Source organism: Myxine glutinosa, chromosome 1, assembly GCF_964187855.1.
Source record: "Myxine glutinosa chromosome 1, kmMyxGlut1.1, whole genome shotgun sequence".
In the NCBI taxonomy this organism is placed as follows: Eukaryota; Metazoa; Chordata; class Myxini; order Myxiniformes; family Myxinidae; genus Myxine; species Myxine glutinosa.
This window is the reverse complement of record NC_136261.1, coordinates 3,165,680-3,193,478: the sequence shown is the minus strand read 5'-3', so window position 1 is coordinate 3,193,478 and position 27,799 is coordinate 3,165,680. Positions and strand designations below refer to the sequence as shown.

General features: G+C 48.6%; 1 protein-coding gene across 1 annotated transcript in view; it reads right to left on the bottom strand.

Moving 5' to 3' along the window:
• Positions 1-27,029, bottom strand: part of RTTN (rotatin) — a 362,213-nt gene extending 335,184 nt beyond the window's left edge. The window contains exons 1-2 of the mRNA XM_078776353.1: positions 26,929-27,029; positions 1,525-1,567 (exon numbers count right to left, since the gene is read on the bottom strand). Coding sequence (XP_078632479.1) covers positions 1,525-1,555 — 31 coding nt within the window. The 5' untranslated portion in view covers positions 1,556-1,567; positions 26,929-27,029. The remainder of the gene's footprint in view (positions 1-1,524; positions 1,568-26,928) is intronic.
• Positions 27,030-27,799: the final 770 nt, after the last annotated feature.

Here is a 27,799-nt window from a genome sequence, read left to right as displayed (position 1 = left end):
GGGAGGAGTGGAGGAACCAACCACATTTAACAGCCTGGGGGAAGGGTGGAGGAACCAACCACATTTAACAGCCTGGGGGAGGGGTGGAGGAACCAACCACATTTAACAGCCTGGGGAAGGGTGGAGGAACCAACCACATTTAACAGCCTGGGGGAAGGGTGGAGGAACCAACCACATTTAACAGCCTGGGGGAAGGGTGGAGGAACCAACCACATTTAACAGCCTGGGGGAAGGGTGGAGGAACCAACCACATTTAACAGCCTGGGGGAAGGGTGGAGGAACCAACCACATTTAACAGCCTGGGGGAGGGGTGGAGGAACCAACCACATTTAACAGCCTGGGGGAGGGGTGGAGGAACCAACCACATTTAACAGCCTGGGGGAAGGGTGGAGGAACCAACCACATTTAACAGCTTGGGGGAGGGGTGGAGGCACCAACCACATTTAACAGCCTGGGGGAGGGGTGGAGGCACCAACCACATTTAACAGCCTGGGGGAGGGGTGGAGGAACCAACCACATTTAACAGCCTGGGGGAAGGGTGGAGGAACCAACCACATTTAACAGCATGGGGGAGGGGTGGAGGCACCAACCACATTTAACAGCCTGGGGGAAGGATGGAGGCACCAACCACATTTAACAGCCTGGGGGAAGGGTGGAGGAACCAACCACATTTAACAGCCTGGGGGAAGGGTGGAGGAACCAACCACATTTAACAGCCTGGGGGAGGGGTGGAGGCACCAACCACATTTAACAGCCTGGGGGAAGGATGGAGGAACCAACCACATTTAACAGCCTGGGGGAAGGATGGAGGAACCAACCACATTTAACAGCCTGGGGGAAGGATGGAGGAACCAACCACATTTAACAGCCTGGGGGAAGGGTGGAGGAACCAACCACATTTAACAGCCTGGGGGAGGGGTGGAGGCACCAACCACATTTAACAGCCTGGGAGAGGAGTGGAGGAACCAACCACATTTAACAGCCTGGGGGAAGGGTGGAGGCACCAACCACATTTAACAGCCTGGGGGAAGGATGGAGGAACCAACCACATTTAACAGCCTGGGGGAGGGGTGGAGGCACCAACCACATTTAACAGCCTGGGGGAAGGATGGAGGAACCAACCACATTTAACAGCCTGGGGGAAGGGTGGAGGAACCAACCACATTTAACAGCCTGGGAGAGGAGTGGAGGAACCAACCACATTTAACAGCCTGGGGGAGGGGTGGAGGAACCAACCACTTTTAACAGCCTGGGGGAGGAGTGGAGGAACCAACCACATTTAACAGCCTGGGGGAGGGGTGGAGGAACCAACCACTTTTAACAGCCAAGTTGAAGATAGCCAGATTTGTCCCTACTCCTCACATTTTGCTTCTTCACTTGTCACTTCACTTCACTTCACTTGTCGAAGCTCAAAAAATGACATAAAAGGTTTTCAGAGAATCAGAGATTGTTTCTGAATGAACATAAAACCACAGAGGTCTAAATCTACTGAACACGTGTGCGTTCCCTCGTGTTACGACTCACCCAGCTTCTTGAAGAGTCCAAGTAAATCCATTGTAGAAGAAACCTGAAGCACAAATAGAAATACATAACAAAACTACGAACAAGTTACCAAGCTTGGGGCAAGCAATAAAGTTTATGATTGGATCCGATCATGTCATGTCACGTCAGCACAAAACAAGTCCACAGCAAAACAAACACTCATCTGCAAGATTGCATTCATGGGCAAAATGGGAATGATGGCTTAATATTAAAAAAAAAAAATAACCACCTTTAGAGGACATTTTTCCCCGCAAAGCGGGGGTTGGCCTTTTTCGGGAACCGTGGTTGTTGTTGTTTTTTGGTCCCCTTTTTGAAGCAATGTTTTACGGCCGGATGCTGTTCCTGCCGCCAACCCTTTTTCCGCCTTTTTACGACAAACAGGGAATTACCAGTGAACTGGTACTCGATTAGCCGACCTCGAAAGGATGACAGGCTGAGTCAACCCCCCTGGCGTTAATTCAGCGATCGACCGGGATTCGAACCCAGGATCCTAAGCTGGCACCCTAGCCGCTGGCCCAACACCAGGGATGGGGAATGATAGCTTAATACGAGTACTATATTCATTTCTAACTTACTAAATTATTCAACAATACTAACAAATGTTTTTGTGCACACAGTACCCTCTATAAGTATTGGAACAGTGAAATCAAATAATTTGTTGCTCTATACTCAAGAAATTTGGATTTGAGATCAAAAGTTGAATACGAGGCAGGAGTACAGAAGGTCATCTTTTACTTACTGGTATTTCTATGTTTATATGTTTTACCATTGTCGAACAATAGGACTTTTTATGTTCAGTCCCCCCATCTCAGGTAAGCATAAGTATTACAACAGATTACTGACGGGTGTTTCCTGTTGTTCAGGTGCTTCTTGTTGCATAGATTGTTTACACATGAAGGAGCTGTGAATGTCGAGTCTTGGTTTTAGCCTTTGCTTTGGGAATCTGCCTTTGGAGTCAGTCAGCATAAACCAACATGAAGCCCAGAGAACTGTTTATGAAAGAAAACCAAACAATTTGGAAGCTGAAAGAACAGAATATTTCAATTAGACCAAAGCACAAAATTGGGCACAGCAAACACAATAATTTGGAATATCTTGAAAAAGAAAAACCACAAGCATACTAAACAATAGACAATGACCAGGTCGACCAAAGAAAACAACTGCAATTGATGACAGAAAAGTCATCAGAGCTGTGAATAAAAACACCAAAACAACCGTCAGTGGCATCACCACCAGCCTCCAGAGTGCAGGGGTGAAAGTATCACAATCTACCTTTCGCAGAAGGCTTGGACAGCAGAATTACAAAGCCAACACCACATGATGCAAACCTCTCTCATCAGCACCAAAACTAGAATGGTCAGATTCGAATTTGCAAAGAAGTACAGAGGTGAGCCAGTGAGTCCTGGAACAAAGTTTATTAGCAGATGAGACCAAGATAAACCTTTACGAAAGCGATGGAAAGATGAATATGTGGAGAATGGAAGGAACTGCATATGATCCAAAGTGGAATTGGGAATTGTGTGTGTATATACAAGGTGTTTCAAAAAGAGTGATACAACTTTAAACGTTTATTTACAAAGAAACAGAAATCTCAGGAGCATGAACTAAACTTTTATTTAAAGCTTATGACATGGTATTTTCTATCAATGATTGCTATTGCAGTAAATCACTGCTCAAGTTAGTGAGAGCCCAATGTCTGAAATTGGCATTTATGCAAAATCCTTGCAATTGATGTTCTCCATGTGTGCCCCTCCACGGTTTCGACAGACATTGATCCTGACAAAGTTCTGTCCAACTTTCCTGTAGGTCCCATGTGGCACTGCCTTGGAGGTAGTCTGACACCTCCTGGCTTCAGATCATCCAGTGTGGCAGGGCAGTTGACACAGACAAAGCCCTGGGCAGCTGTTGGAGATGTATTTAGATACTCGACGAAACACGGTCCAAAGACATTTTCCTTCAGGTTTGAAAGAGATTTATTTCCCAATTGCAGAGGAAACCCGACTCGACACAGAACCAAACTACATAACACAATACACAGTGTTGTAAGAAGTCAAATCCACAACATTGTCCTAATGATAGGTTTAATGCGAATTCGATCTCTGGCAACACCTGTAAAATACGATCATGCAATATATCAGGATTATATAATTAAGGAGAAGTCCAGCAATTGACAATCAGTGCAAGCAGGCCTGGTTCATCTAAATATACGCACCATTCGAGTCTACGCTGTCACAGATTATATGTCACAAGAATGATCCGGAGCGATGGTCGTCCGAGTTCTTATAGACGCCTCTCAGTGGTTGGAGAGAGCATAACACCTGGGTTCAACTTAGGTACAATTTCATTACATTCTCCCCGCCGTTAAAACGACACTTCCACTAAGGCAGGAATCAAGCACGCAGTAGCATAATAGTCGGGGCAGCAATTGTCCGTCCATGTCAGTCGGTCCATCCATAGCGATAGGGGCGACGAATCTCCCTTCCGGTACGGGTCCGGAAACTACCGGGTACTACATCCCCAAGACCGGAGTCCCCTGCATCAGATAGCCGCCTAAATCAGGTGACGGAAGTGGCACCACCGAGCCTACAGATTCGGGTGCGTTTAGCGGTGAGAGGGCCGGCAGATACTCCACAGGCGGAGCAACGGGAGAGTCCGTAAATTGGTTCGTCAATTTCCCCACAAGGGGCCAGGTGGCGGACGGAGACAGTTGACTCCCGTCCATCAGACATCAACACACGAGCATGCTCGGGATTAGCTTGGAGTACCTGCACCTTATCCACTGGTGGATCATACTTACTCATGCAAACAGCACGTTTGAGGAAAGCCGGTCCCGGCTCCGCAAGCCAACTAGGTAAAGATCAGGTACTACCCGAACTCCTCGGGTGATGAAACATCCGTTTGTGGGGAGTTTGATTGGTAGCCGTACCCAGTAAAGTCCTGATTGAGTTCAGTGCCGCAGGTAGTGACCAAGCCCATTTGTCTAGGCCTCGGCCGAGGGACTTAAGGCTCAGCGTAACGGCTCTCCATATAACACCATTGAAGCGTTCGACCTGTCCATTCGCCTGCGGCCTATACGGAGTGGTATAGCTAGAAGCGACATTATGCTGGAGTAAGAAGTTCCTCACTTCCTGGGACAGGAACACCGCACCCCGATCGGTATGCACGTAAGCTGGATTCCCAAACATAGAAAACAAGTTCTGCAGGCACCGGATAACCGTGGCGGCTGTCATATCTACGAAAGGGAATCTCAAGAACTCATCAACGATTGTGAGCAGGTACTCCAAGCCGGTGATGCCGGCAGTGGCCCTTTGAAATCCATCGCCAATCTCTTCCACGGCCTAGTAGCTCGGACCAGCGTCCCCATAGGAGGGTTGTAGAAGCGCGGTTTGAGTTCTGCACATACAGAACAAGCGCGACAGATTTGACGAACATCCTCAACCGAGTAGGGCAAGTTACGACTACGCACAAAATGAGCGAAATGCGTCACCCCGGGATGGCACAAGGTGTCGTGCAAAGCGCGCAGGTCCTCAAAAGATATGAGACTCGCACACGTCGGCGGCCGCGACAAGGCGTCGGCAACCAGGTTATCCCACCCAGGGCGATATTTGATTGTGTAGCAGAAATCGGCGAGTTCGATCCGCCAGCGAGTGATTTTCTCATTCTTAATGCGTTGAGCATGCTGGGTGTCGTACATAAACGCAACGCTCTGTTGGTCCGTGATAATTTGGAAGCATCATCCAAGCAAATAGGGACGCCAACGCCGAATTGACTCGACGATGGCATACGCCTCCTTTTCGACAGACGAATGTCTCCGCTTAGCGGAGGAGAGAGTTCGCGAAAAGAAGGCCACAGGGCACCCCCCTTGGGAGAGAGTTGCAGCTATGGCATGATCCAACGCATCACTTTCCAAAACAAAAGATTTATTTTCATCAATCGTCGCCACAGCGGCGCCAGCGATGTCGGACTTAAGGCTATGGAAAGCGGCCTTGGCGGCAAGGCTCATGGGGAACGCTTCGCAGTCCACAAGTGGGCGGAGCTTCGTGGAGAAATTTTGTGCCCACTTACAATAATGAGCGAACAGCCTGAGAGCACGCTTCAACGAAGCACGATCGCAGGGCGGTGCCATGTCGAGCAAGGGTCGCAGACGCTCCTTATGTGGAGCAACCGAGCCGTGGGTCACGGTGTACCCCAGAAGATCTATTGTGCGAGCGGAGTAACGACATTTAGCCTCATTCATAGTTAAGCGATACCTCTGCGCGACCTCGAGGAAGCGCTTCAGATTAGCATCATGATGTTCCTGGTCATACCCGCAAACCGTGATATTATCCAGATAAACAAAGACATCGGTCAAGTTCTCCTTAGCGATGAGGTCGTCCATAGCCCTCTGAAAACAAGCGACCCCGTTCGTGACCCCAAAAGGTAGCCGGGTGAACTGGTATAACCCCTGACCCGATTCAAACGCTGCATAGATGCGATCTGCCTCGGAGATGGGGATTTGATGATACGCACTACGCAGATCGAGAGTGCTATAGACCGAATACTGTGCCACCTGTCGAACCAGGGAGTCCATTCCCGGGAGTGGGTAGGCGTCCAGCTGTGTAAACCGATTAATCGTCTGCTAATAGTCGATGACCATGCGTTTGCGATGCGATTCGCTTCGTACCACCAGAACTTGGGCCCGCCCTGGCGTCCGACTCGGTTCTATGATACCTTCCTTTAGTAGATGGGCCGTTTCTTCCGCAATGAATTGCACGTCAGCTCGTGAGTAGCGTCGCGATTTAACCGCGACAGGTGTGCAGTCCGTGGTCATATTGGGGAACAGCGACAGTGGCTCAATTTCTATCCCTGCAAGAGCACACACAGCAAGCGTATCAGTACCACCAAATTCCATTTCCAAACGTCCATGTCGCTGGAGAAAATCAGGTCCGAGCAAAACTTCTGCACATAATGCTGGTAAGACCATTAGATGCACATCCGGAAACATTCGACCCTTAATCACAAGCTTTAGTCGACATTCCCCTTTTGTGTTAAGCCATAGCCCCTGAGAGGCCATAAAGATTCGACGTCTTGTCCCAAGAATCGGCCATCCATGTTTCTGCACGAGTCGAAAATCAACATAACTATCCGTGGATCCCGTGTCGATCAAAGCATTCGCAAAATTCCCTCGATCATGAGTGGGATTAAAGCACGAGCCAGGCCAGGTGGACCTGTAGTTATCGAGTCGTCGAGGCGAGGCGCTCGTGCCTCGCATGTGGATCCAACGCCAGATAAAGTCTTTCGTGCCGTTAAAGTAGCTTGTAGATCATACGTGCAGCCTCCGGAGGGCGCTCGTGCCACGCGCGGAGTTTCAAAGCCAACATTAGCCGATCGGGTGGCCGATCCCGGAAGTTGGCAGGGTGTCGGAAGAATGCCGGCCAAGGACGGTCGCGCCGCGTACCGAAGTGTTTGCGCCACTTGTTTAGTCGGCGCGGCGAGTCTCACCAAGGTCGAGCTCTCAGCTCGGGGCCCACGGAAAGGGGCTATCCCCTTCAAAGTCGGGCGAGGCGCGCCGCGCGCCGTTCGGACCACTGGCTCGGAGATAAGCACATTCATCGTCGAGCGGGCTCGTTTGTCCCGCGAAGCTCGGCAAACTTTTGCAAAATGTCCCGTCATTGAGCACAAATGACACTTCGCATCTTTAGCAGGGCAAACAGACCTGGGATGATTCCGATTTCCGCAGAAATAGCACGTAGCGTTACTTCCGGGCTTGGGTCCAGCTGCAGCGGCCACCGTCGAGCCCGGATCGGGATCCTCGGGAGTGGCCGGGGTCTCCAATTCCGGCGGAGGTGTCGAGGCTGCATCCACGACCTCGGCGGTAGCTCTCTCCGGTCGAGTCTGTTGAGATGTCCCCGCAGTGACGTATGGGCGTTCATACGCGTCGGATTGTTCCCATGCTTCGGTGTACACGTGGGATAGCCGGAGTGCTTCGGCTAGTGTCAAATCGGCTTCTTCAAGTAGTCTATGTCTGACGACTGGTGACCTAAGACCTGCGACGAAAGAATCGCGAACAAGGTCATCACAGACTTGTTCATGAGTGCGTACCTCAGGGGTACTCTCCTTCAGTAGGCGTCGGATGTCTTGAGCAAATTGATCCAAAGTCTCCGTGGGCTGTTGTCGTCGAATCGCGAGCAAATGTCGTGCATAGACCACGCTTCGTTTTTTTATGTAAATACGCTTCAGCTCAGCCACAGCTGCATCGAATGTCTCACATAATTCAATTGCCATGTACACGGTATGGTGCACCTTTGATTGCAGCACTTCGAGTTTTGTTTCTTCGGAGACGGGTGCCTGAGCCTTGAACTGGTTATCCAAGATTTTCAGCCAATGTGTCAGTTAGGCGGCCGCGTCCGCCGCCTGAGCATCTGCTCCGAAGATCGGCACTTGGATCACCTTACGAGTCATGTCGGTCTCGTTCGTGTCCCGTTCTCGTTCAAGACGAAGAGAAGAATTCGCATTAATTGTTGTAAGAAGTCAAATCCACAACATTGTCCTAATGATAGGTTTAATGTGAATTCGATCTCTGGCATCACCTGTAAAATACGATCATGCAATATATCAGGATTATATAATGAAGGAGAAGTCCAGCAATTGACAATCAGTGCAAGCAAGCCTGGTTCATCTAAATATACGCACCATTCGAGTCTACGCTGTCACAGAGTATGTCACAAGAATGATACGGAGCGATGGTCGTCCGAGTTCTTATAGACACCTCTCAGTGGTTGGAGAGAGCATAACACCTGGGTTCAACTTAGGTACAATTTCATTACACACAGCATTACAACAGTTAGTAGAGTTCTCTGAAAATTCTCTTGCAGAGTTCCCTTCTTAAAAGAGCAAAATCCTTTGATGTTCCCAGGGAGGGGCCTAAGGGCATGGAGGAGTTGATCGAGGTCAGACTCGCTGGCATCTCATGAAGCTGTTACCCATCATGAAGCCACCAATATGCTTGCAGGAGTTGCACAAATTACTGAAGGTCAAGAAAGGTCACTGTTTAAAGCTGGAGGGAAACATCCTCTGAGGCATTCACATCTGGTTTCAATCTCGGATAAAGGGTTCTTGGTCAGAGAAAGAGCCGAGTCTGCAATCTCCAAAAAGCTGACATCCTCACCAGGTCATAGATCGTTGCACAGGCTCCATTCTTCATTTCCAGCTGAATACAAATGAATACCCATGTTCTATCATTTCAAATGCACTTTCTTTGGCATTCCATATTTAAAGATTATGGCACCTCAATGGCTCAATAATTATACAAAACAACATCCATGTTTCTGTGATATCTCATGCTGAGACAAAAGCTTCAAACAAGCAATATGGCTACGAGTCACTTTATCGAAGGAACATCATTAATACCCAATCATAAGGAAGGCCAAAAATGACTTCCACACAGCCCCCCCAGAATTAGTAGTCCAGAGGGTTCAAGTCTGGGCTATGGGGTGCCCAGTCATGAACGGTACACAGGGCAACAAGGCTGTTTCTGAAGAGTTGCTGCAGGAAAGTGACGGTGTCACCAGCTCCATGCGGAGATGCACCATCCTGCATAAACCAGGTCGTACTGAGCTGGTTTGGGGTGACCTTTTGGGCTAGATCATGATGGAACTTCTGGGGTACGGACTGGTAGCGCTCACCGTTGATAGTCACCGCCCTGCTGCTGTCATTCTCAAACCAGTAAGGCCCACGCATTCCCCATCTGGCATTGAAGGCGCAGAAGCATGTGACCTCAGGCCCTTTCAAGTACCTCCGTGATCTCCTTCCTCAGGTGGTTCTGCCACCCAGAAAATGTTATACAAATATGATTTAGTCTCATACCACAGAGCCACCATTTTTGTCTTCTGCACCACTGTCAATGGCATAGTTGAGCTACGGAGCTAGCAATCCCAGGGAAAAAATACCACCAAACCCTGAAAAAGAAAACGGTATCGGTCAAAAAACAAAGAAATGGCAGGAAGTCATAGTTGTATCAATCTTTTTGAAACACCCTGTGTGTGTGTGTATGTATATATATATATATGTATATGTATATGTATATGTATATATATATATATATATATATATATATATATATATATATATATATATATATATATATATATATATATATATATATACATATAGATATAGATATATACATATATATATACATATATATATATATATACATATACATATATACACATATATATATATATATATATATATATATATATATATATATATATAAATATATATGTATATATATATATATATATATATATATATATATATTAGCAGAGGTACCCGGCATTGCCGGGCGGGGGAGGGGGAGGGGGAGAGGAGGGTGAGGGGAGGGGAGGGGAGAGCGAGCCCCTTGGCAAAGCGAGCGATTTTTTTTTTTTTCATAGCGTCATAGCGATTTTTTTTTCATAGCGTCATAGCGTTCATAGCGTCATAGTTGACGTGGTCACTATGAAGCTGTTACTCATCATGTAACAGCTTCAACCTCTTATGGTTAAAGCAACCCTGTTAAAGTAACAGCAACCCTCTTATGGTTAAACTGCCAAAATCAAGACTTTCTGCTCACCTTCACTCCTTCATTCCTCTTTTCTCCCGCCTCTGGAACAAACTCCCTCACTCTCTTCAATACCACTCCACCCTCCAGGTCTTTAAAACAGCTGTTCACCACCATCTCTTATCCTCCCCCATCCAAAACCTTGATCTTTTCTACCCCCGCTAATTTCGGTCCCCTTGTGTTTTATACCTCTCCTCCCCCCCCCCTCCCCTTCCCACACCTCCTGCCCCCAAGCCCTCTCCCTCCCACACTTCTCCCTGCTCTCAAATGTTGTGGTTGTGTGCTTCCCCTTCTCTCCCCATCTTGTCTTCCGCTCCCTCTTTTTGTATATTTTGTTTGTCTGGTTGATTTGTTTGTGAAATAAATGTTAGCTCTTTCACGAGCCTCGATTCAGTATACAAAAAAAAAATTTAAAAAAATAGCGTTCATAGCGTCATAGCGATTTTTTTTTTCATAGCGGTCATAGCGTCATAGCGTTCATAGCGATTTTTTTTTTTCATAGCGTCATAGCGTCATATCGTTCATAGCGTCATATCGTTCATAGCGTCATAGCTTCATCACGTGATCGCTCTGAGCGAATCAGCGCCCACCTGCTCCGATTCCGTTGATTCCGTGCGCTGAGGTAAATATGAATAAAAAATATGGATCGTCAAATATATTGAGTTCGGCCATGTTCGTCCCACGCTCAATGGCCATGTCTATGTCAAATATCAAGCACGTAAGCCTCTCCGTTTAGGAGTCTATCGGTAACATTACACACACACACACAAACTGTGTTTATATATATATACACAAAGAATTAAGTTAAGCACCCCCCCCCCGTTTTTTTACAACCTCGCACATTACAAGTTTGTTGTCGTCAAAACAGTGTAATATACCCATGATATTGCTATATTTTCTGGAGAAGTGATATTATGGTCACATAAAAACATAACAATCATGCCGTTTTCAATATTTTATTCTGAATAATTTAAGGTGAAATTTTTTGGGAATTTTAGGCATATTTTCACCTCAATTTAAGTATGGAGCTATAGGTCCATCACGGACAGTGTGGATGACGTTTATGTTTTCTAACGTACAGTCATTGTTCTGAGAAGACCTCTAGCGATCTTTGCGTCAATAACGTGTGTAGGACCCACGTGATCGGATCACTGACTCAACCCTACGTCTCATAGACCCTGTAAGCCGTCGTATGCGTTGCTGTGGCAGGTTGTTCCATTCCCGATGTAATGCACGTTCCAATTCATCCAGATTGGCTATTGGAGGGACCATCTTCGCAATTTGTCGTCCCAACAGGTCCCAAACGTGCTCGAGGGGGTTCAACCTGCCACAGCAACGCATACGACGGCTTACAGGGTCTATGAGACGTAGGGTTGAGTCAGTGATCCGATCACGTGGGTCCTACACACGTTATTGACGCAAAGATCGCTAGAGGTCTTCTCAGAACAATGACTGTACGTTAGAAAACATAAACGTCATCCACACTGTCCGTGATGGACCTATAGCTCCATACTTAAATTGAGGTGAAAATATGCCTAAAATTCCCAAAAAATTTCACCTTAAATTATTCAGAATAAAATATTGAAAACGGCATGATTGTTATGTTTTTATGTGACCATAATATCACTTCTCCAGAAAATATAGCAATATCATGGGTATATTACACTGTTTTGACGACAACAAACTTGTAATGTGCGAGGTTGTAAAAAAACGGGGGGGGTGCTTAACTTAATTCTTTGTGTATATATATATATATTGTTGTGGATATGAGGATTGTATTTTTTTATTGTGTTGTATTGTATAGTAAATTGTTGTAAATATCACTCTCTGTAAAATGTAATGATTCCTTGTAAATACCTCCGTAGTGTAAAGGTCAAAGGGCGTCCCATAATTAGTCCATAAAGCATACACGTTAGCCAATCATAGAATATCCCTGTTCAATAGTTATATCTTTATTATGTGTATTAGGGTAAGGCCTTGTCTTCCATTAAGATGACACTCCATTGCACTGCATTAAATAAGAGTAGATCCCCTTCCTTTCACATTCCCCTTTCATCATTGCCAAGCCTCGATTGCCAATTACATCCCCTCCAAAACCACCATTGAACATGTGCTCGGGTCGGGGAAGAGGGGCGTGCCCGCCCATCGTCATCAAGGGCGGAGCCAGAGGGTCGCGCGACCAACCAGGGCCGAGGTGAGCACACCGATGGGCGTGTCCTGAAGGCCGGCGGCTTGATCGCCGGAGGCGTTATAAAGGCGCACGCGCAAGAAGTGGTCGCTGGTCGGTGGTGAGGAGTGATTGGACCAAGAGAGAGAAAGAGTGGTTGGACCAAGAAAGAGAGAGTGGTTGGACCAAGAGAGAAAGAGTGGTTGGACCAAGAGAGAAAGAGTGGTTGGACAGGGAGACGTGCAAGAATGTTGTTGAGTTGAGGGTTTGGACCGGACGAGTCAGACGAGTCCTAGCAAAGCACGCGACGTCCACAGCCGCAGCAGAAGCGGCAGCAACAGCAGCTTGGGGCCTGAACGGCGGTTTTGAGCAGGGCCGTGAAGGAACGGCGGCTGCCAAACGCGCCGATCGTGCTGCAGTACCGGTGGACCTTCCTCTCCCTCAAGCCATCCACCTCCCGCCAGTCCTATCATCATTCCCCGCGTGAGTCTGTCTTTGTTTGTTCTGTCCTGGGTATTTAATTAAGCTTGTATAAGGAATTTGCACTGTGTCTCTAAAATCTTCTGTATATTATTTTATTATCTTTCCTTCTCCTTGGTTACTTTGAGCCTGTATATAGTAGGAATAAATTTCGTAGTATTTTCAACCTTTTTTTCGTCTTCTTCTTCTTCTTCACATCCGTGCCGCTTTTGTCTTTTCCATATTGAATAGCTGTGGCGCGATCCGGCCAACGTTCGGGGATCGGGTTAATCGGGGTAACTGTTAGGCCGCGGTGCCATCCGCTCGGCAAACCAACATCCTTATCCGCGGGCCGTAACAATATATATATATATATATATATATATATATATATATATATATATATATATATATATATATATATATATATATATATATATATATATGTATATATATATATATATAATTATATATATATAATTATATATATATATATAATTATATATATATATATAATTATATATATATATATAATTATATATATAATTATATATATATATATATAATTATATATATATATATATATATAATTATATATATATATATAATTATATATATATATATAATTATATATATATATATAATTATATATATATATATAATTATATATATATATATATATATATATATATAATTATATATATATATATATATATATATATATATATATATATATATATATATATATATATATATATATATATATATATTGTTATGGTTCTCCGCCGTACTTCTTCCCCTTACCAAGGGGGGATTAATCGCCTTGTTCTTTCTGGGCTTGGCGGAATCGAGAGACTTGAAACGCCTCTTCCGGGCAAAACGCAAGGTAAGGTTTCGGGACCAAGTCTCGCTCGTACCTAAATCCCTGCGCCGCCACGGAAGCGAGGAAGCAAGCCTCGCACGAGCCACGTGTGATTTGGGTACACCGAGCGGATTGAGTACCACGTGGTCCGTGCAATCTTAGTAGTGGAACCCGATTCGAGCAGTTCTATTCGTACCACGCTTAGCCAATGAGGAAATCACGAGAACCATCGAATGGAAAAGGAAGAACACAGGTTTAATTATTATTCCCACACGTATGTACAATGATCAGGATGCAGAGACACAGAGCAGCACTGAAACAGTCTTATCTTACTTCCCAGACTTGGGCCCGTCACACTCACACAGGGAATGGCAGGCAGGTTGATGTTCAGCCAAAAGCGCCGACGTGGTCGTCCAGGAACGGCCCCGTCCGGCTCTCCACGGTCCCAGCACGTCCCCATTGTTACGGTTTTTAGAACCTTCACTTTGTAAATTTTAGTAAATGTTCCCTTATAAATGATCCCCTGTAAATATCCCCATTATTTGGCTTTATTAAAGATCGCACCCTAGTTAGTCCATGTACAACACGTAGAGCACCACAGAACCTCTCTGTAGTTATCTCATTATTATGTGTTTTAGTTAAGGATCTGTTCCCAATAGTTGAATCTGCGATGCATTAATCAAATAAGATAGGCCCCTTCAATTTCCCCAATCATCTCCCGCTCTTCAAAGTGCACTAGCGGTAGGGCAGCGTTCGCTGCCCCTTGTCTTGGTTCGATTGATGGCCCCAAGCCGCCATTGACCATGCGGTCTCAGGCCGAGGAAAAAGGGGGCGGGACATAAGAACAAGGTGTGGCACGTCAACTCACCATCAGAGATGGAGCCAGCGAGCCCTTGCCGGCCAACCAGGGCCGAGGTGAGCCGACCGGTAGGCGTGTCATAGGAGCCGGCGGCTGGATACGAGAACGCGCAATAAAAGCGGCTGCGAGGGACTGCTTAGAGAGAGAGAGGAGAGAGAGAGAGAGAGGAGAGATGAGTGCGAAGGTCCGAGGTGCAAGAGGAGACCACGCTGAATTGTAAGCCAGGAGAGTGGGTCCGTTGGCAACGACAATCTCGCCATATATTCACATTGTCAGACCACGTGAAACTAATACGTGCAGCTGCCGCCGGGTTTCGCCTAAAGCCCGGAGCGTGGACTGGAGCGGACCTCGACGCTGTGCATCTACCCGGACCTTTCTGCCCTGCCAGCCTGCCTGGACCTTCTCCTCCTTCCAGCCATTCCTTCCTGCCATTCCCTATTCGTGTGTCTGTTTGTTTTGTTTGGGGCGTATGATAATATAAGACTGTTTTAAGGCTGCCCTGTGTACCTGCTTCTTCCTCTTCCTGTACAGTCCTACCTTTCATTTCTTCTTTGGTTTTGGTTTTGTAGATAGTGAATAAACCTGTGTTATTTCTTACCCTTTTGGTTTCATTCTCCCCCGATCGCTTTAAGTCCTTTCCCGATTGAGTACCTGTGGCACGATTCGGCCAACCGCTATAATCGGGTTTAGTCTCTTGTTAACGGCTCGAGTTGTGGATTGCTAAACCGCTCGGCAAAATTCCATCTTGTCCGTGGCTCGGGCAGAAGTAGCACCCTGCTTTGCGGCGAGGTTGGCGAAGGTATCTGGGACTCCATTGACCAGTCACCCTGGTCAACCTCAACCCCGCAAAGGAGCGCGATACCTTCTAGGACTCGGACGGCCAGTGTAACAGACGAGGGGATTAAACCCCCCCCCCCTCGGTAAGGGGAGCGCCGTAACCGAGATGCATAACAATTGGTGTCGAGGAGTTGGGATTTGGACCCGAACCAAATTTTTAAAACATCTTTTAAAATTTGGTCAAAAATTTACGAGCGGCCGAAATTTTATTAAAACATCTAAATTTTAAAATCGTGCCATGGATGATCAAGGCGATCAGGTGCCGGTAGGGGAGATAGAGGAGGGTAGAGCCAACCCAGGACCCCAGGCAACAATTGGGGGTAATGGAAGAGGAGGTTGAGGAAGGTGTGGTAGAGGGGGTTGCAGGCACACAAGATGGCGGCACCTCGCACGAGGTTACAGGAGCACAAAATGGCGCCTCGCACATGGCGGCGGCGAGAGCCGAGCCCGCAGCACCAATAGATATGAACCTCTTTATGATTCAACTCGCGGCAAGCCTGGAGAAGCTGAATGATAAGATAGATGCTCAGGGAGAGCGAGTGGGAAATCAAATTGGGGAATTACAAAATGATATGGGAAGTCAAATTGGGGGCCTAGAAGTCATTCAAATTGGGGGCCATTCAGGGCGAGAGCCCCCCGGGAATTGGGGGGATTCGACAACAAAATTGGGGGGGTAGAAAGCAAATTAGGGGGCCAATTGGAGGACGTGGGTAGCCAAATTGGGGAAATGAAGGACGGGTTAACGGGATTGGAAAATAGAATGGCCACCCAGGAGAACCAAATGGAAGGGGTGAAGAATGGGCTGGAGGGGTTAGAAAACAGTATGGAAGGCAAATTAAGGGAAATAGGGGAGCAATCTGCCCGGGAAATCAAACAAATGGGGGAGCAGATAGAGGAAGTAAAAATCGGGTGAGAAACCAAATTGGACACCCACAAGGGGGAGCTGGAGCAGATGAGGGCGGCATCCACCAAGGAAATAGGAGAGATGGGGGAGGATATAAGGCGCGGGGTGAGCAAAGAGGTCGCAGGAGTACGCGACGAGGTAAAGCGGGGTGAGGAGCACATGGAGAAAGAGGTGAGGAATAGCACGGCTAGGTTAGGGGGGGGCATAGAAGATCTGACGCGAGGAGTAGAGCAGCTGACAGTGGGACAAAAGGAGTTAGGGGAGCAGGTAGAAAAGAACACGGTGGTAATAGGGGGGGTTGAAAGCGACGCAAAAAGAGATAAAGAAGGAATTAATAGCGACAAAGAAAATGTCAGACGGTACAAGAGGGACTGACAAAGAGGTTAGAGGAGGTGGTAGAGACAATGGAGACGAAAGAACGGGAAGTCAGGACGCACATAGAAACGACCAAGGTGGCCTTAGAGGGAGAAATTGAAGGGGCGCACCGGGAAATAAACGAGGTGAAACAAAAATTAGAGGAGGTGGAAGAGGGGCTAAGTGAAATTAAGAAGAGACTGAGGGAGACTAAGAAAGAGATAAAGGAGGAGGTGATGGAATTGGTGCAATGTCTGTGCTCACTGCTCACAGCGTGATGATGTGCTTACTGACCAAATAAAGTTTGCAGGTGGCGGAGGAGGAGCGAAGGAGAAGAGGCGCCGAGGTGAGTGGCGATATGCTCGGAAATGTATATGGTGTGAGGGGAGACTCAGCGAGCTTGGGTGTTGGTCTAGACCCGGGCGTTCGTGAGAGGTTGCTGGTGAGGTGTGCGACTGGTGCAGAGTGCGTGGAAAGAGGATGCGTGCAAGGATGTCCGACCATGGGGAGTGCGAGAGGTATTGGTGAGTAAGGGTGTGCGGGTATGGAATGGGTAGCGGGTTGCGGAGGGGCAACCCAGGCATCGACACCGACAGGGGTAGTGTTCAGAGGGACGGGGAATTCACGAGAGCCCCCCGGGAATAGTGGACTGTGGGGGCCCGAACGGTTCGGCCCCGCGCTAACCCCGCAAGGAGCGACGCACGGGGTCCGGCCTTCGGGCACCCACAAGGTCCCACTCGCGCCGTATGACGGCAAGAGTGATCTGAGGGCATACCTGGCGCAGTTTGAATATGTATGTAGAGGCAACGGTTGGAATCCGGACGAAGGTGGAGTACACCTTGTGGGGGCACTGCACGGCGTGGCGGCGGATGTGCTGACAGCTTTTACCACCGGGTGCTCTCACCCTGTCAGCCCTCCGTGCAGCCTTAATTAATCCTTTCGGCATTGAACAGCAAAGCGAGCTTGTTAAAGCTCAGCTTGCTCAGCGAAAACGCAAGCCCCAGGAGACCATCGGGGAACTTGCCCATGACATTCGCCGCGCAGTAGGGATTGCACACGCGGACATGGCGGCGGCCTCCCAGGAAAGCCTGGTGCTGGATCACTTTATCCAGGCTTTTCCGGATCCGGAGCTCCGACAACAGCTCGCCATGTGGCGCCCGCAGACCTTGAGCCAGGCGGCCGATGCTGCAGCCCGTTGGGAAGCAGCGAGGCCCCTGGCCCGGGGAGGCGAGCGCCACGCAGTGGCGGTGCGTCAGGTAGGGCCCGTGATGGGTGGCGGCCCCCCTAGGGGGCCCGCCCCCGAAGGGGGCCCTGACCGAGAGAGCATGGTCCGGAGGCTGGTGGACCGGCGTCTGGCGGGACCTGGACCATGGCAGGCGGCCCCGGCGGTGGCACCCGGTAGGCCACGACAAAGTACACCAATTCGGACATTCAGGGGGGGAAATTTGGAATTCCGGAGGCAAGCACCTTACCAGGTGAGGTGCTATAATTGTGCTCGGCTGGGTCACGGTGCGTGGGAGTGTCAAGCTCCGCGCCGGGACGCTCCCCGACAGCCGATGCCCTCAACTCCGCCCCGTATAGATCAGCGTAGCCGACCTCAGGGGAGCCTTCAATAACTAGTAGGAATTGGCCCGATCCCATTTGCGAGATGGTAAATCGAAGTAGCGTAGAGTTGGAAGGTACCCAGAGGGAGGCCTTACACAAATTAATTGAATCCCATTTGGATATATTCTCCCTGTCCCCCGAGGATATTGGACGTACGGGCCTGGTGAAACATCAGATCCACACCGGTGAGGCCCGGCCTATTCGTCAGCCCGCCCGACGGCTCCGGTGGAGCAAGAGGGAGGAAGCTGACGAGCAGGTAGAAAAAATGCTCTATGCAGGTGTCATCGAGCCTCGGGAAGTCCCTGGATGTCACCCGTTGTGCTGGTCAAAAAGAAAGATGGGACCACGCGTTTCTGAGTGGACTATCGCCAGCTAAACAACGTGACACTCAAGGACTCATATCCCCTGCCAAGAATTGATGACACCCCTCGATGCCGTTGCGGGCTCAAATTGGTTCTCAACTTTGGACCTCAAGAGTGGGTATTGGCAGGTGGAGATGGATATGGCAGGGAAGGAGAAAACGGCATTTTCCACAGGTAAGGGGCTGTATCAGTTCACTGTGATGCCGTTTGGTTTGTGCAACGCCCCCGCCACCTTTGAGAGATTAATGGAACATGTACGAGGCGGCATGCCATGGCAGTCCCGCCTGGTATACCTGGATGACATCCTAGAACATGCCAAAACATTCCCCCAGGCTAGAGCTAATTTGGACCAGGTGTTTGGGTGCCTCAGACAGGCAGGGTTGAAGCTGAGTCCGAGTAAGTGCACTTTGTTTGCAAGAGAGGTGGCCTATCTAGGTCACGTTATCGGTCGCGAGGGGGTAAAAACAGACCCAGGCAAAATTACAGTGGAAGAGGAGTGGCCCGCACCACGTACCATCAAGGAGGTGCGGGGATTTTTGGGACTCTGCTCCTATGACCGGCGCTTTGTGGCAAAATTTGCAGAGTTGGCCCGGCCCCTTCACCGGCTTACGGAGAAGGGAAGGCGATTTAATTGGACAAGGGAGTGCCAAGAGGCCTTCCTAAAATTGAAGGGGTGTTTGACATCCGCACCCATTCTAGCTTACCCCACTAGTGACGGGACCTTTACCCTGAACACGGATGCAAGCCAGGAAGGATTGGGCGCAGTTTTGTCGCAGATACAGGAGGGCGTGGAGAGTGATTGCTTATTAATTATTATAGTTGGGCCTTGAGTCGGCCCGAACGAAATTATTGCGTCACCCGCAAGGAACTATTGGCTATGCTGGCTGCCATGAACCATTTCCACCCGTACCTGTACGGGCGGAAATTTTTGGTTCGAACTGACCATTCCTCCTTGCGATGGCTCCTTCGGTTCAAGGAACCGGAGGGCCAAATTGCAAGGTGGTTGGAAAAGTTGCAGCAGTACGATTTTAATGTGACCCATAGGGCCGGGAAGGCCCATGGGAATGCTGATGCTCTCTCTCGGCGTCCTTGTCTGGGGGAAAACTGTCAATTTTGTGCGAGACACGAGGAGAGGGAGCAATTGGGCAATTCCGCCCCGATCCTCGTCGTCCGTGCAACCCGGGTGAGAGGGCCAATTTTGCCACTAACCGCAGACGAGGAATTTGGAACTTTGGCGTGGAGCACGGCCCAGCGGGAGGACGCCGTCCTGGGACCGGTGTACGAATGGGTCAAATTGGGGCAAAGACCTAATGGGGAAGAGGCCACCCCCCTCGGGGCGCAAACAAAGGCATATTGGGCTCAGTGGCAGACCCTGGAATTGAAGGATAACATCTTATATCGCAAGTGGCTGGAGGTTCCCTCTGGGAGAACTTCCTGGCTGGTGATAGTCCCTGACAAATTTAAGAACGTCATATTGCAACAGGTGCATGGTACCCGCTCCGGCGGCCATTTGGGCAGGACAAAGACTACATCTCGGGTCCGCCGAAGGTTCTATTGGGTTAATATGGGGCGCGATATACAGGACTGGTGTCGGAGATGCGACGCCTGTACTGCTAAAAAGGGACCAGCACGGAGGATGAGGGCTCCCCCCCTTCAATTACACCAGGTGGCTATGGATATTCTAGGACCGCTACCCCGCACCCGCCAAGGTAACAAGTACATCCTAGTTGTCATGGACTATTTCACCAAGTGGCCGGAGGCCTACGCCCTCCCCAACCAAGAAGCCGGGGTGGTAGCGCAGGCCTTTGTGGAAGGATTTGTATGTCGGCATGGGATTCCACAGGAGCTGCACACTGATCAGGGACGAAATTTTGAAAGCCAATTACTAAAAGATGTGTGCAGACTCCTGTCAATTAGGAAAACCAGGACAACGCCCCTAAGACACCAATCTGACGGGATGGTGGAAAGGTTCAATCGAACATTGGTCCAACAACTGGCCTTGTTCACCACCACCCGTCAGGATGACTGGAACGAACATATCCCATACTTATTGATGGCCTACCGAACTAGCCAGCACGGAGCCACCGCATGCAGTCCAGCGTTGCTTATGTATGGGCGGGAGTTGCGGGCTCCCGCCGACTTGCTATGCGGTCCCGTGCCAGACACCACCGAGGGAGGGTTACGCACGTCACCTGGAGGAAGGCATGGAGAGGGTCCATGCCTTCGCCCGCCGCCAGCTCCATCTGGCGGGGGCAAAGATGAAGCGCAGGTATGACCACCGGAGCCAGGGGAGCCAGTACGCTCCGGGGATGAAGATTTGGTTCTTTAATCCCCGGAGGCGGAAGGGTAGGTGCCCAAAACTCACCTCGCCCTGGCATGGCCCGGGGGCGTCCTGTCGCAAGTCTGTGACGTGGTCGTTAAGATCAAAATGGGGCCATGAGCCCTCCCTCGGATCGTCCATGCCGACCGGATAAGACCTTACACCGGCGAGCAGGCGCCCTCGTGGATTGCCCCGGCTTTTGATGCCGAGGCGGGACCCAGTACCTCTAATGAGGGGGGCTCATAGTGCCAGAGGACGGTGGGGAGTGATAATGGGAGATGCCCGATGTGGAGTGATGGCAACTCTGCCATCCCTCCCATCCCCAGGGCACATGAGCATTAGTTTATAGGGTGGCTGTGCAAACTAGCCCGGGAGGGTTAGGATAAAATGATCGGGATTTAGAGATGACGTTAGGAGACTGGAGATTTAAGTAGTGACATTGTACAGGTAGTCGGGGACATAGAGAGGTTAGAATGGTTGTTAACGACGTGGTATGTGCATAGTATAAGGGATGACTGGGGGAAGCACTAAGTTAGAGGGAAACCAGGTAGCCAGAAGATGCAGTGTGTTTGTAGTGAGAGTGATGAATAAGGAATTGCGTATGGAAGTTCACGGTCGTGCTGGTTTGCAAATGAGGAATTGAGAGGCAATGCTCTTGAAAGATGTGTGTGTGTGTGGGCGTGGGAGAATTTGAGTGCCTGAGGCAATGCTTGTGATTGAGCAGAGTCTTGTGGAGGTGTGTGCTTGTGCATTGGGTGATTGAATTGCATGGTGGCAAGTGAGAATGGTTGTGTGGAATAGCTGGTATGGAATGAATGGAGTATGGAATAGATGGTCTGGAATGAATGGAGTATGGAATGGATGGTGTGGAGTGAGTAGTGTGGAATACGTGGAGTGGTTGGTGCGAAAGGAGTGGATGGGGAAGATGGACCCCTTCACGAATACCCGGGGAGGGTAGTTTAAAAGTAGGTAGCGGGAGTAGGGAAATTGTGGTTGGATATTGGCATCTATGGTGCGGGTAGTTGCACAGAGTGTTGGATGGGTGCATTAGTGGAGTCAATTGGCTGGGTGTGTGGCCTGTTAGTGAGTGTGATTGGTTGAGCACTCCGCCACTGTTAGGATGTCGGCCAGGTGAGGCCGCAGGTAGGCTCTGGGAGCCAGTAGAGTTGTTCAATGGGGCCCGAGGATCCAGAGGACGGACCCGGGTAGCCCGGCGCCAGAGAGGGCGGTAGTGGGGTGAGAGCGCCAGAGGGCCTTCCCCAGGTAGGTTAGGGTAAGAAGCAGGTAAGCTCGGACACAACTGCAGGGGCGGAGGTGTGCAGGTGAGCGGACCTGCTGGGAGTGCCACACGACCCAGCCCGGAAATTGTGCGAAGATACAGGGTGAAGAATCTGGGGAGTGAGACCCCAAATTGGTAAGCACCACAGTTTGGTCAATGGGAGTTTGGTTCTTCGAACCACATAGTGTAAGATGGCCAATGGTTTGGCAGGGAAAGACCCCGGGTAGAGTAAAAGTGTTAAAGTCATTTAGAAGTATCGTTAGGATTGAAATCTCTTCGCACCATCTGCATCCACTCACCTGAGGTGATGACAAGACTCCACACCACCGGTTTGTGCAAATGTTTGGAATGGTGAGACGCATCATGACGTGGGGTGACATTGTGCTTGTTGTTCCCTCTCTTCCTCCTTCGCAGGAATTGATGAGAGATTGGGCTTGATGGCAAATTTGGTTAGAGGGATTGTGGACGAATTTGGTATTAGGGGAGATATGGGGAAGACGAGACAGTAGTGACGAATTTGTAAATGTGTAGAATTTTGTAAATACGGGGTAAGGGCAAGGGTAGGGTAGGTGACGGGGGGGTGACATGCAGTAGGGACGAGCTTTCTCCGCTCGCTCCCATGCGCACCTCACCTTGCATTACCTTGTATTAATGTGTACCCTTGCGACCTTGCCCCGATGCTTGCTGTGTCCTTCCTTCCCCACTCACGGCTTGTTCTTTTGGGTCCGGGGGGAGTGCGCAGGTAGCCGCAGTTGTGTGCCCAAACCGCCGCTGCAGCCGGCCTGGACTGGTACACCACCTTATGGACCGCACGACTTGTGGCCTAGCACCACGGTTCTGTGGCTAAGCACCACACTTATGGACCCCACGTGTTGGGGCCTGGCCCCTCTGCTGGGACCGGCCATGATGGCCAGAGAAAAGCTTGCTTGTGGACCACGGTGAGGTGGCCCCTATGCCATACAGGTGGACCACCCTTAGTTGGCCCCTGTTGGCCATAAATAAAAAAAATGGACGCGTTGTGTACCTTTTTATTATTACAAATAGTCAGCAAGCCACAAGAATAACATCAAGAAACATCGGGCCAGCAGAGCAGGAGAAACAAGAAAAGTCATCAGTTTGTTTATTATTGAAATGTGATGATATGTGTGAAATGAGTACTGGATGATGCTTCATTGGTGCTTTGGTGAATTGTAATGCTCTTGCGCCCGGGGGTGCACTGCAATATCAATTGTGCATCCCCGGGCATGTGGGTATGGTGTATCGGTACAGTGCAGTGCATGCTCCTTCCTCTTGCAAAAGATCTTTTTTTGTCTCCCAAAATGACAGGTCCTGGGTTCGCATTGTAAATACCAAATAGTCTTTGTAAATAACATGCTCCCCACCGTAAATGTGTAGTTTGGAAATAATTCCGTGATTCGGTTAGTCTGTGGGCATGAGTCTGTTAGGTAGGATGCAACGCAGCAGGGGGACATACTTAATTGTTTTAAAACTGTCGCACTCAGGGTAAGGTTAAAAGTAGAGGGTTACTACACCTGAGTGTCATATTAAGTTTAAGTTATTTCGGGCCGTAACGGCCCTGGAGGAGAGACGGGTGCTGTGTTACGGTTTTTAGAACCTTAACTTTGTAAATTTTAGTAAATGTTCTCTTATAAATGATCCCCTGTAAATATCCCCATTATTTGGCTTTATTAAAGATCGCACCCTAGTTAGTCCATGTACAACACGTAGAGCACCATCGGACCTCTCTGTCGTTATCTCATTATTATGTGTTTTACTTTTAGTTAAGGATCTGTTCCCAATAGTTGAATCTGCGTTGCATTAATCAAATAAGATAGGCCCCTTCAATTTCCCCAATCATCTCCCGCTCTTCAAAGTGCAGTAGCGGTAGGGCAGCGTTCGCTGCCCCTTGTCTTGGTTCGATTGATGGCCCCAAGCCGCCATTGAACATGCGGTCTCAGGTCGAGGAAAAAGGGGGCGGGACACAGGAACAAGGTGTGGCACGTCAACTCACCATCAGAGGTGGAGCCAGCGAGCCCTTGCCGGCCAACCAGGGCCAAGGTGAGCCGACCGGTTGGCGTGTCATAGGAGCCGGCGGCTGGATACGAGAACGCGCAATAAAAGCAGCTGCGAGGGACTGCTGAGAGAGAGAGAGAGAGAGAGAGAGAGAGAGAGAGAGAGAGAGAGAGGGGAGAGATGAGTGCGAAGGTCCGAGGTGCAAGAGGAGAACACACTGAATCATAAGCCAGGAGAGTGGGTCCGTTGGCAATGACAATCTCGCCATATATTCACATTGTCAGACCACGTGAAACTAATACATGCAGCTGCCGCCGGGTTTCGCCTAAAGCCCAGAGCGTGGACTGGAGCGGACCTCGACGCTGTGCATCAACCCGGACCTTCCTGCACTGCCAGCTTGCCTGGACCTTCTCCTCCTTCCAGCCATTCCTTCCTGCCATTCCCTATTCGTGTGAGTCTGTTTGTTTTGTTTGGGGCGTATGATAATACAAGACTGTTTTAAGGCTGCCCTGTGTACCTGCTTCTTCCTCTTCCTGTACAGTCCTACCTTTCGTTTCGTTTCTTCCTTGGTTTTGGTTTTGTAGATAGTGAATAAACCTGTTATTTCTTACCCTTTTGGTTTCATTCTCCCCCGATCGCTTTAGTCCTTTCCCGATTGAGTACCTGTGGCACGATTCGGCCAACCGCTATAATCGGGTTTAGTCTCTTGTTAACGGCTCGAGTTGCGGATTGCTAAACCGCTCGGCAAAATTCCATCTTGTCCGTGGCTCGGGCAGAAGTAGCGCCCTGCTTTGCGGCGAGGTTGGCGAAGGTTTCTGGGACTCCATTGACCAGTCACCCTGGTCAACCTCAACCCCACAAAGGAGCACGATACCTTCTAGGACTCGGACGGCCAGTGTAAAAGACGAGGGGATTAAACCCCCCCTCGGTAAGGGGAGCGCCGTAACCGAGATCCGTAACAATATATATATTGTATATACAGTCGTGGCCCAAAATATTGGCACCCTTGCACTTTTTACAAATAACTCACAATGCTCTCAAAACATAAGTTGAAATTGACAAAAGTATTTGGTCTCCACAATTCTTTATTTCACCGTTACTATTACAGAACCTTTTCGTTTGATTCATAACTTAATATATCCGTTCAGACAAGGATTCAAACCCAGGCTAGACAGCTTGGAGATGGCTGTGCGTACGTCTTGGCCATCCTGTCAACCCTTGGATTGAATATTAAAACGTTAAAAACTCTTCTTCTCCAGAACCGCTTAACAGATCAATGCGAAACTTCATAGAGATGATTGCCCAGCGATGGTGGAAAAAGATTTCAATTTTTTTTTCACAGTCACCCTTCATTGACGTAATTTAGCTTAAATGTGCACAAAAATGGTTAAAATTAAATATCCTAAAAATATAATATCAATCAATAAAGCTACGGATAATGGCAATGTATTTGACATAATTTTAATAGAGTGCATGGATGATATGGGTATATGGCCCATAATAGTACGAGCATGTTCAGTTAACGATGGTATTCTTGTTCAGCATGAATGTGGGAGGTGAGACTATGCGCCCTTCAAGTGCTGTGCTAGTTCATCATCATGATCGTATTTGGAATTAAATTTCACAAAATTATGTACCATTCCCATTACTGCGTACAACAAACAAACAACACAGGGGGAAACTCGACACTGTAGGTCCGGATAAGGGGGGAAACTCGAACCCCATGCGCCCCATTAGGGGGAATCCCCACTTTGTGAGCTTTACAGCAGGGAGGGAGCCATCCCCACTTAATGCACCCTACCGAAGGGAAGAAACCCCACTTTGTGTGCTTCACTATGGGAGATTCCTTATCCCATGCATCCACCCAAAGGAACAAATTTGCCCAAATGGAGGTGCTTTACGTGTGAGGTAGCCCAAATAGAGGTGTATTATGTGTGAGGTAGCCCAAATGGAGGTGTTTTATGTGTGAGGTAGCCCAAATGGAGGTGTATTGCATGTGTGGTGGCCCAAATGGAGGTGTATTACAGGTGAGGTGGCCCAAATGGAGGTGTATGGCATGTGAGGTGGCCCCAATGGAAGTGTATTACGTGTGGGGTAGCCCAAATGGAGGTGTATTCCATGTGAGGTAGCCCAAATGGAGGTGTATTCCGTGTGAGGTAGCCCAAATGGAGGTGTATTACGTGTGAGGTAGCCCAAATGGAGGTGTATTACGTGTGAGGTAGCCCAAATGGAGGGGTATTACGTGTGAGGTGGCCCAAATGGAGGTGTATTCCGTGTGAGGTAGCCCAAATGGAGGGGTATTACGTGTGGGGTAGCCCAAATGGAGGTGTATTACATGTGAGGTGGCCCAAATGGAGGTGTATTCCGTGTGAGGTAGCCCAAATGGAGGTGTATTACGTGTGAGGTAGCCCAAATGGAGGTGTATTACGTGTGAGGTAGCCCAAATGGAGGGGTATTACGTGTGAGGTGGCCCAAATGGAGGTGTATTCCGTGTGAGGTGGCCCAAATGGAGGTGTATTGCAGGTGAGGTAGCCCAAATGGAGGGGTATTACGTGTGAGGTAGCCCAAATGGAGGTGTAATACATGTGAGGTAGCCCAAATGGAGGTGTAATACATGTGAGGTAGCCCAAATGTCCATTTGTGAATCGTTTCAGTCGGTGACTCGGTTTGACCAGCGAGCCGAGCTCGTACCACAGGAAGCACAATGAATGATCGTGTCCGGCGTTCTTTCCATGTTTTAATGTGATTACATAAATTAACAAACTCGAACGTCACACAAACCTGAACGTCAGAAAGACGAGTGAAGAGAAGACCGTGAACAGAGCCCCGATGCCGCCATAGCGCGAATTCATCTCTTCATTTTAAACACTGCGCGAAGTGCGCGTTCATCTGAAAATTTACTGACTGCCTTTTTGTAATGAAACCAAGGATAAAAATACAATAACAATTAATAATAACCATTAGTGCATCTCTAGCCTGTATAAAAGTGAGTAAGATGTAATTAGAATAACTGAGATTTCGATACTGGCACTAACTTTACTGCCATGGCCGACACGACCTGTCTGAGTTAGCAGAATATTTTTTGTTTTTTTTATCGATTTTTATAAATAATAACACTCCAGTGTTGATCTCCTGATCATCGAAGAAGAGGATATGACGGAGTCCATCGTCCACAAACCTCCATTGATACACATCAATGGCTGTCTAATATGCAAGAACAGGCACACGAGGTGCCGCAATAACAGGTGCACAAAGAACAGCAAGAACAGGCACACGACGAGAGAAGCTCTTGCTCTATAGAAGAGGATGTAACAACAATGGAGTAAATACAGTTTCCGAAAGTGACTCTGGGAGATAGATAGCTCTATATTAGTCGTATCGTACTTGTCGAATTATGACGTCATAATGAAGGCACCGATTACATCATCATTAACATATCTTATTCCCCATGGGGAGCACTTGACAATGAACCATGTTTAAACAACTTTTTCCATTGAACGGTTTCGGAGATATGGAGGTGTAACGTTTTCCCCAAGATGGCGTCTGTACCACGTGACCTATGACGTCATAATTATGAATAAAACAATTCTACAGGAGGAGGCCCTCCTATGGTGAAAATTTCATGTCAATCGGACCAACGGTTGCCGAGAAA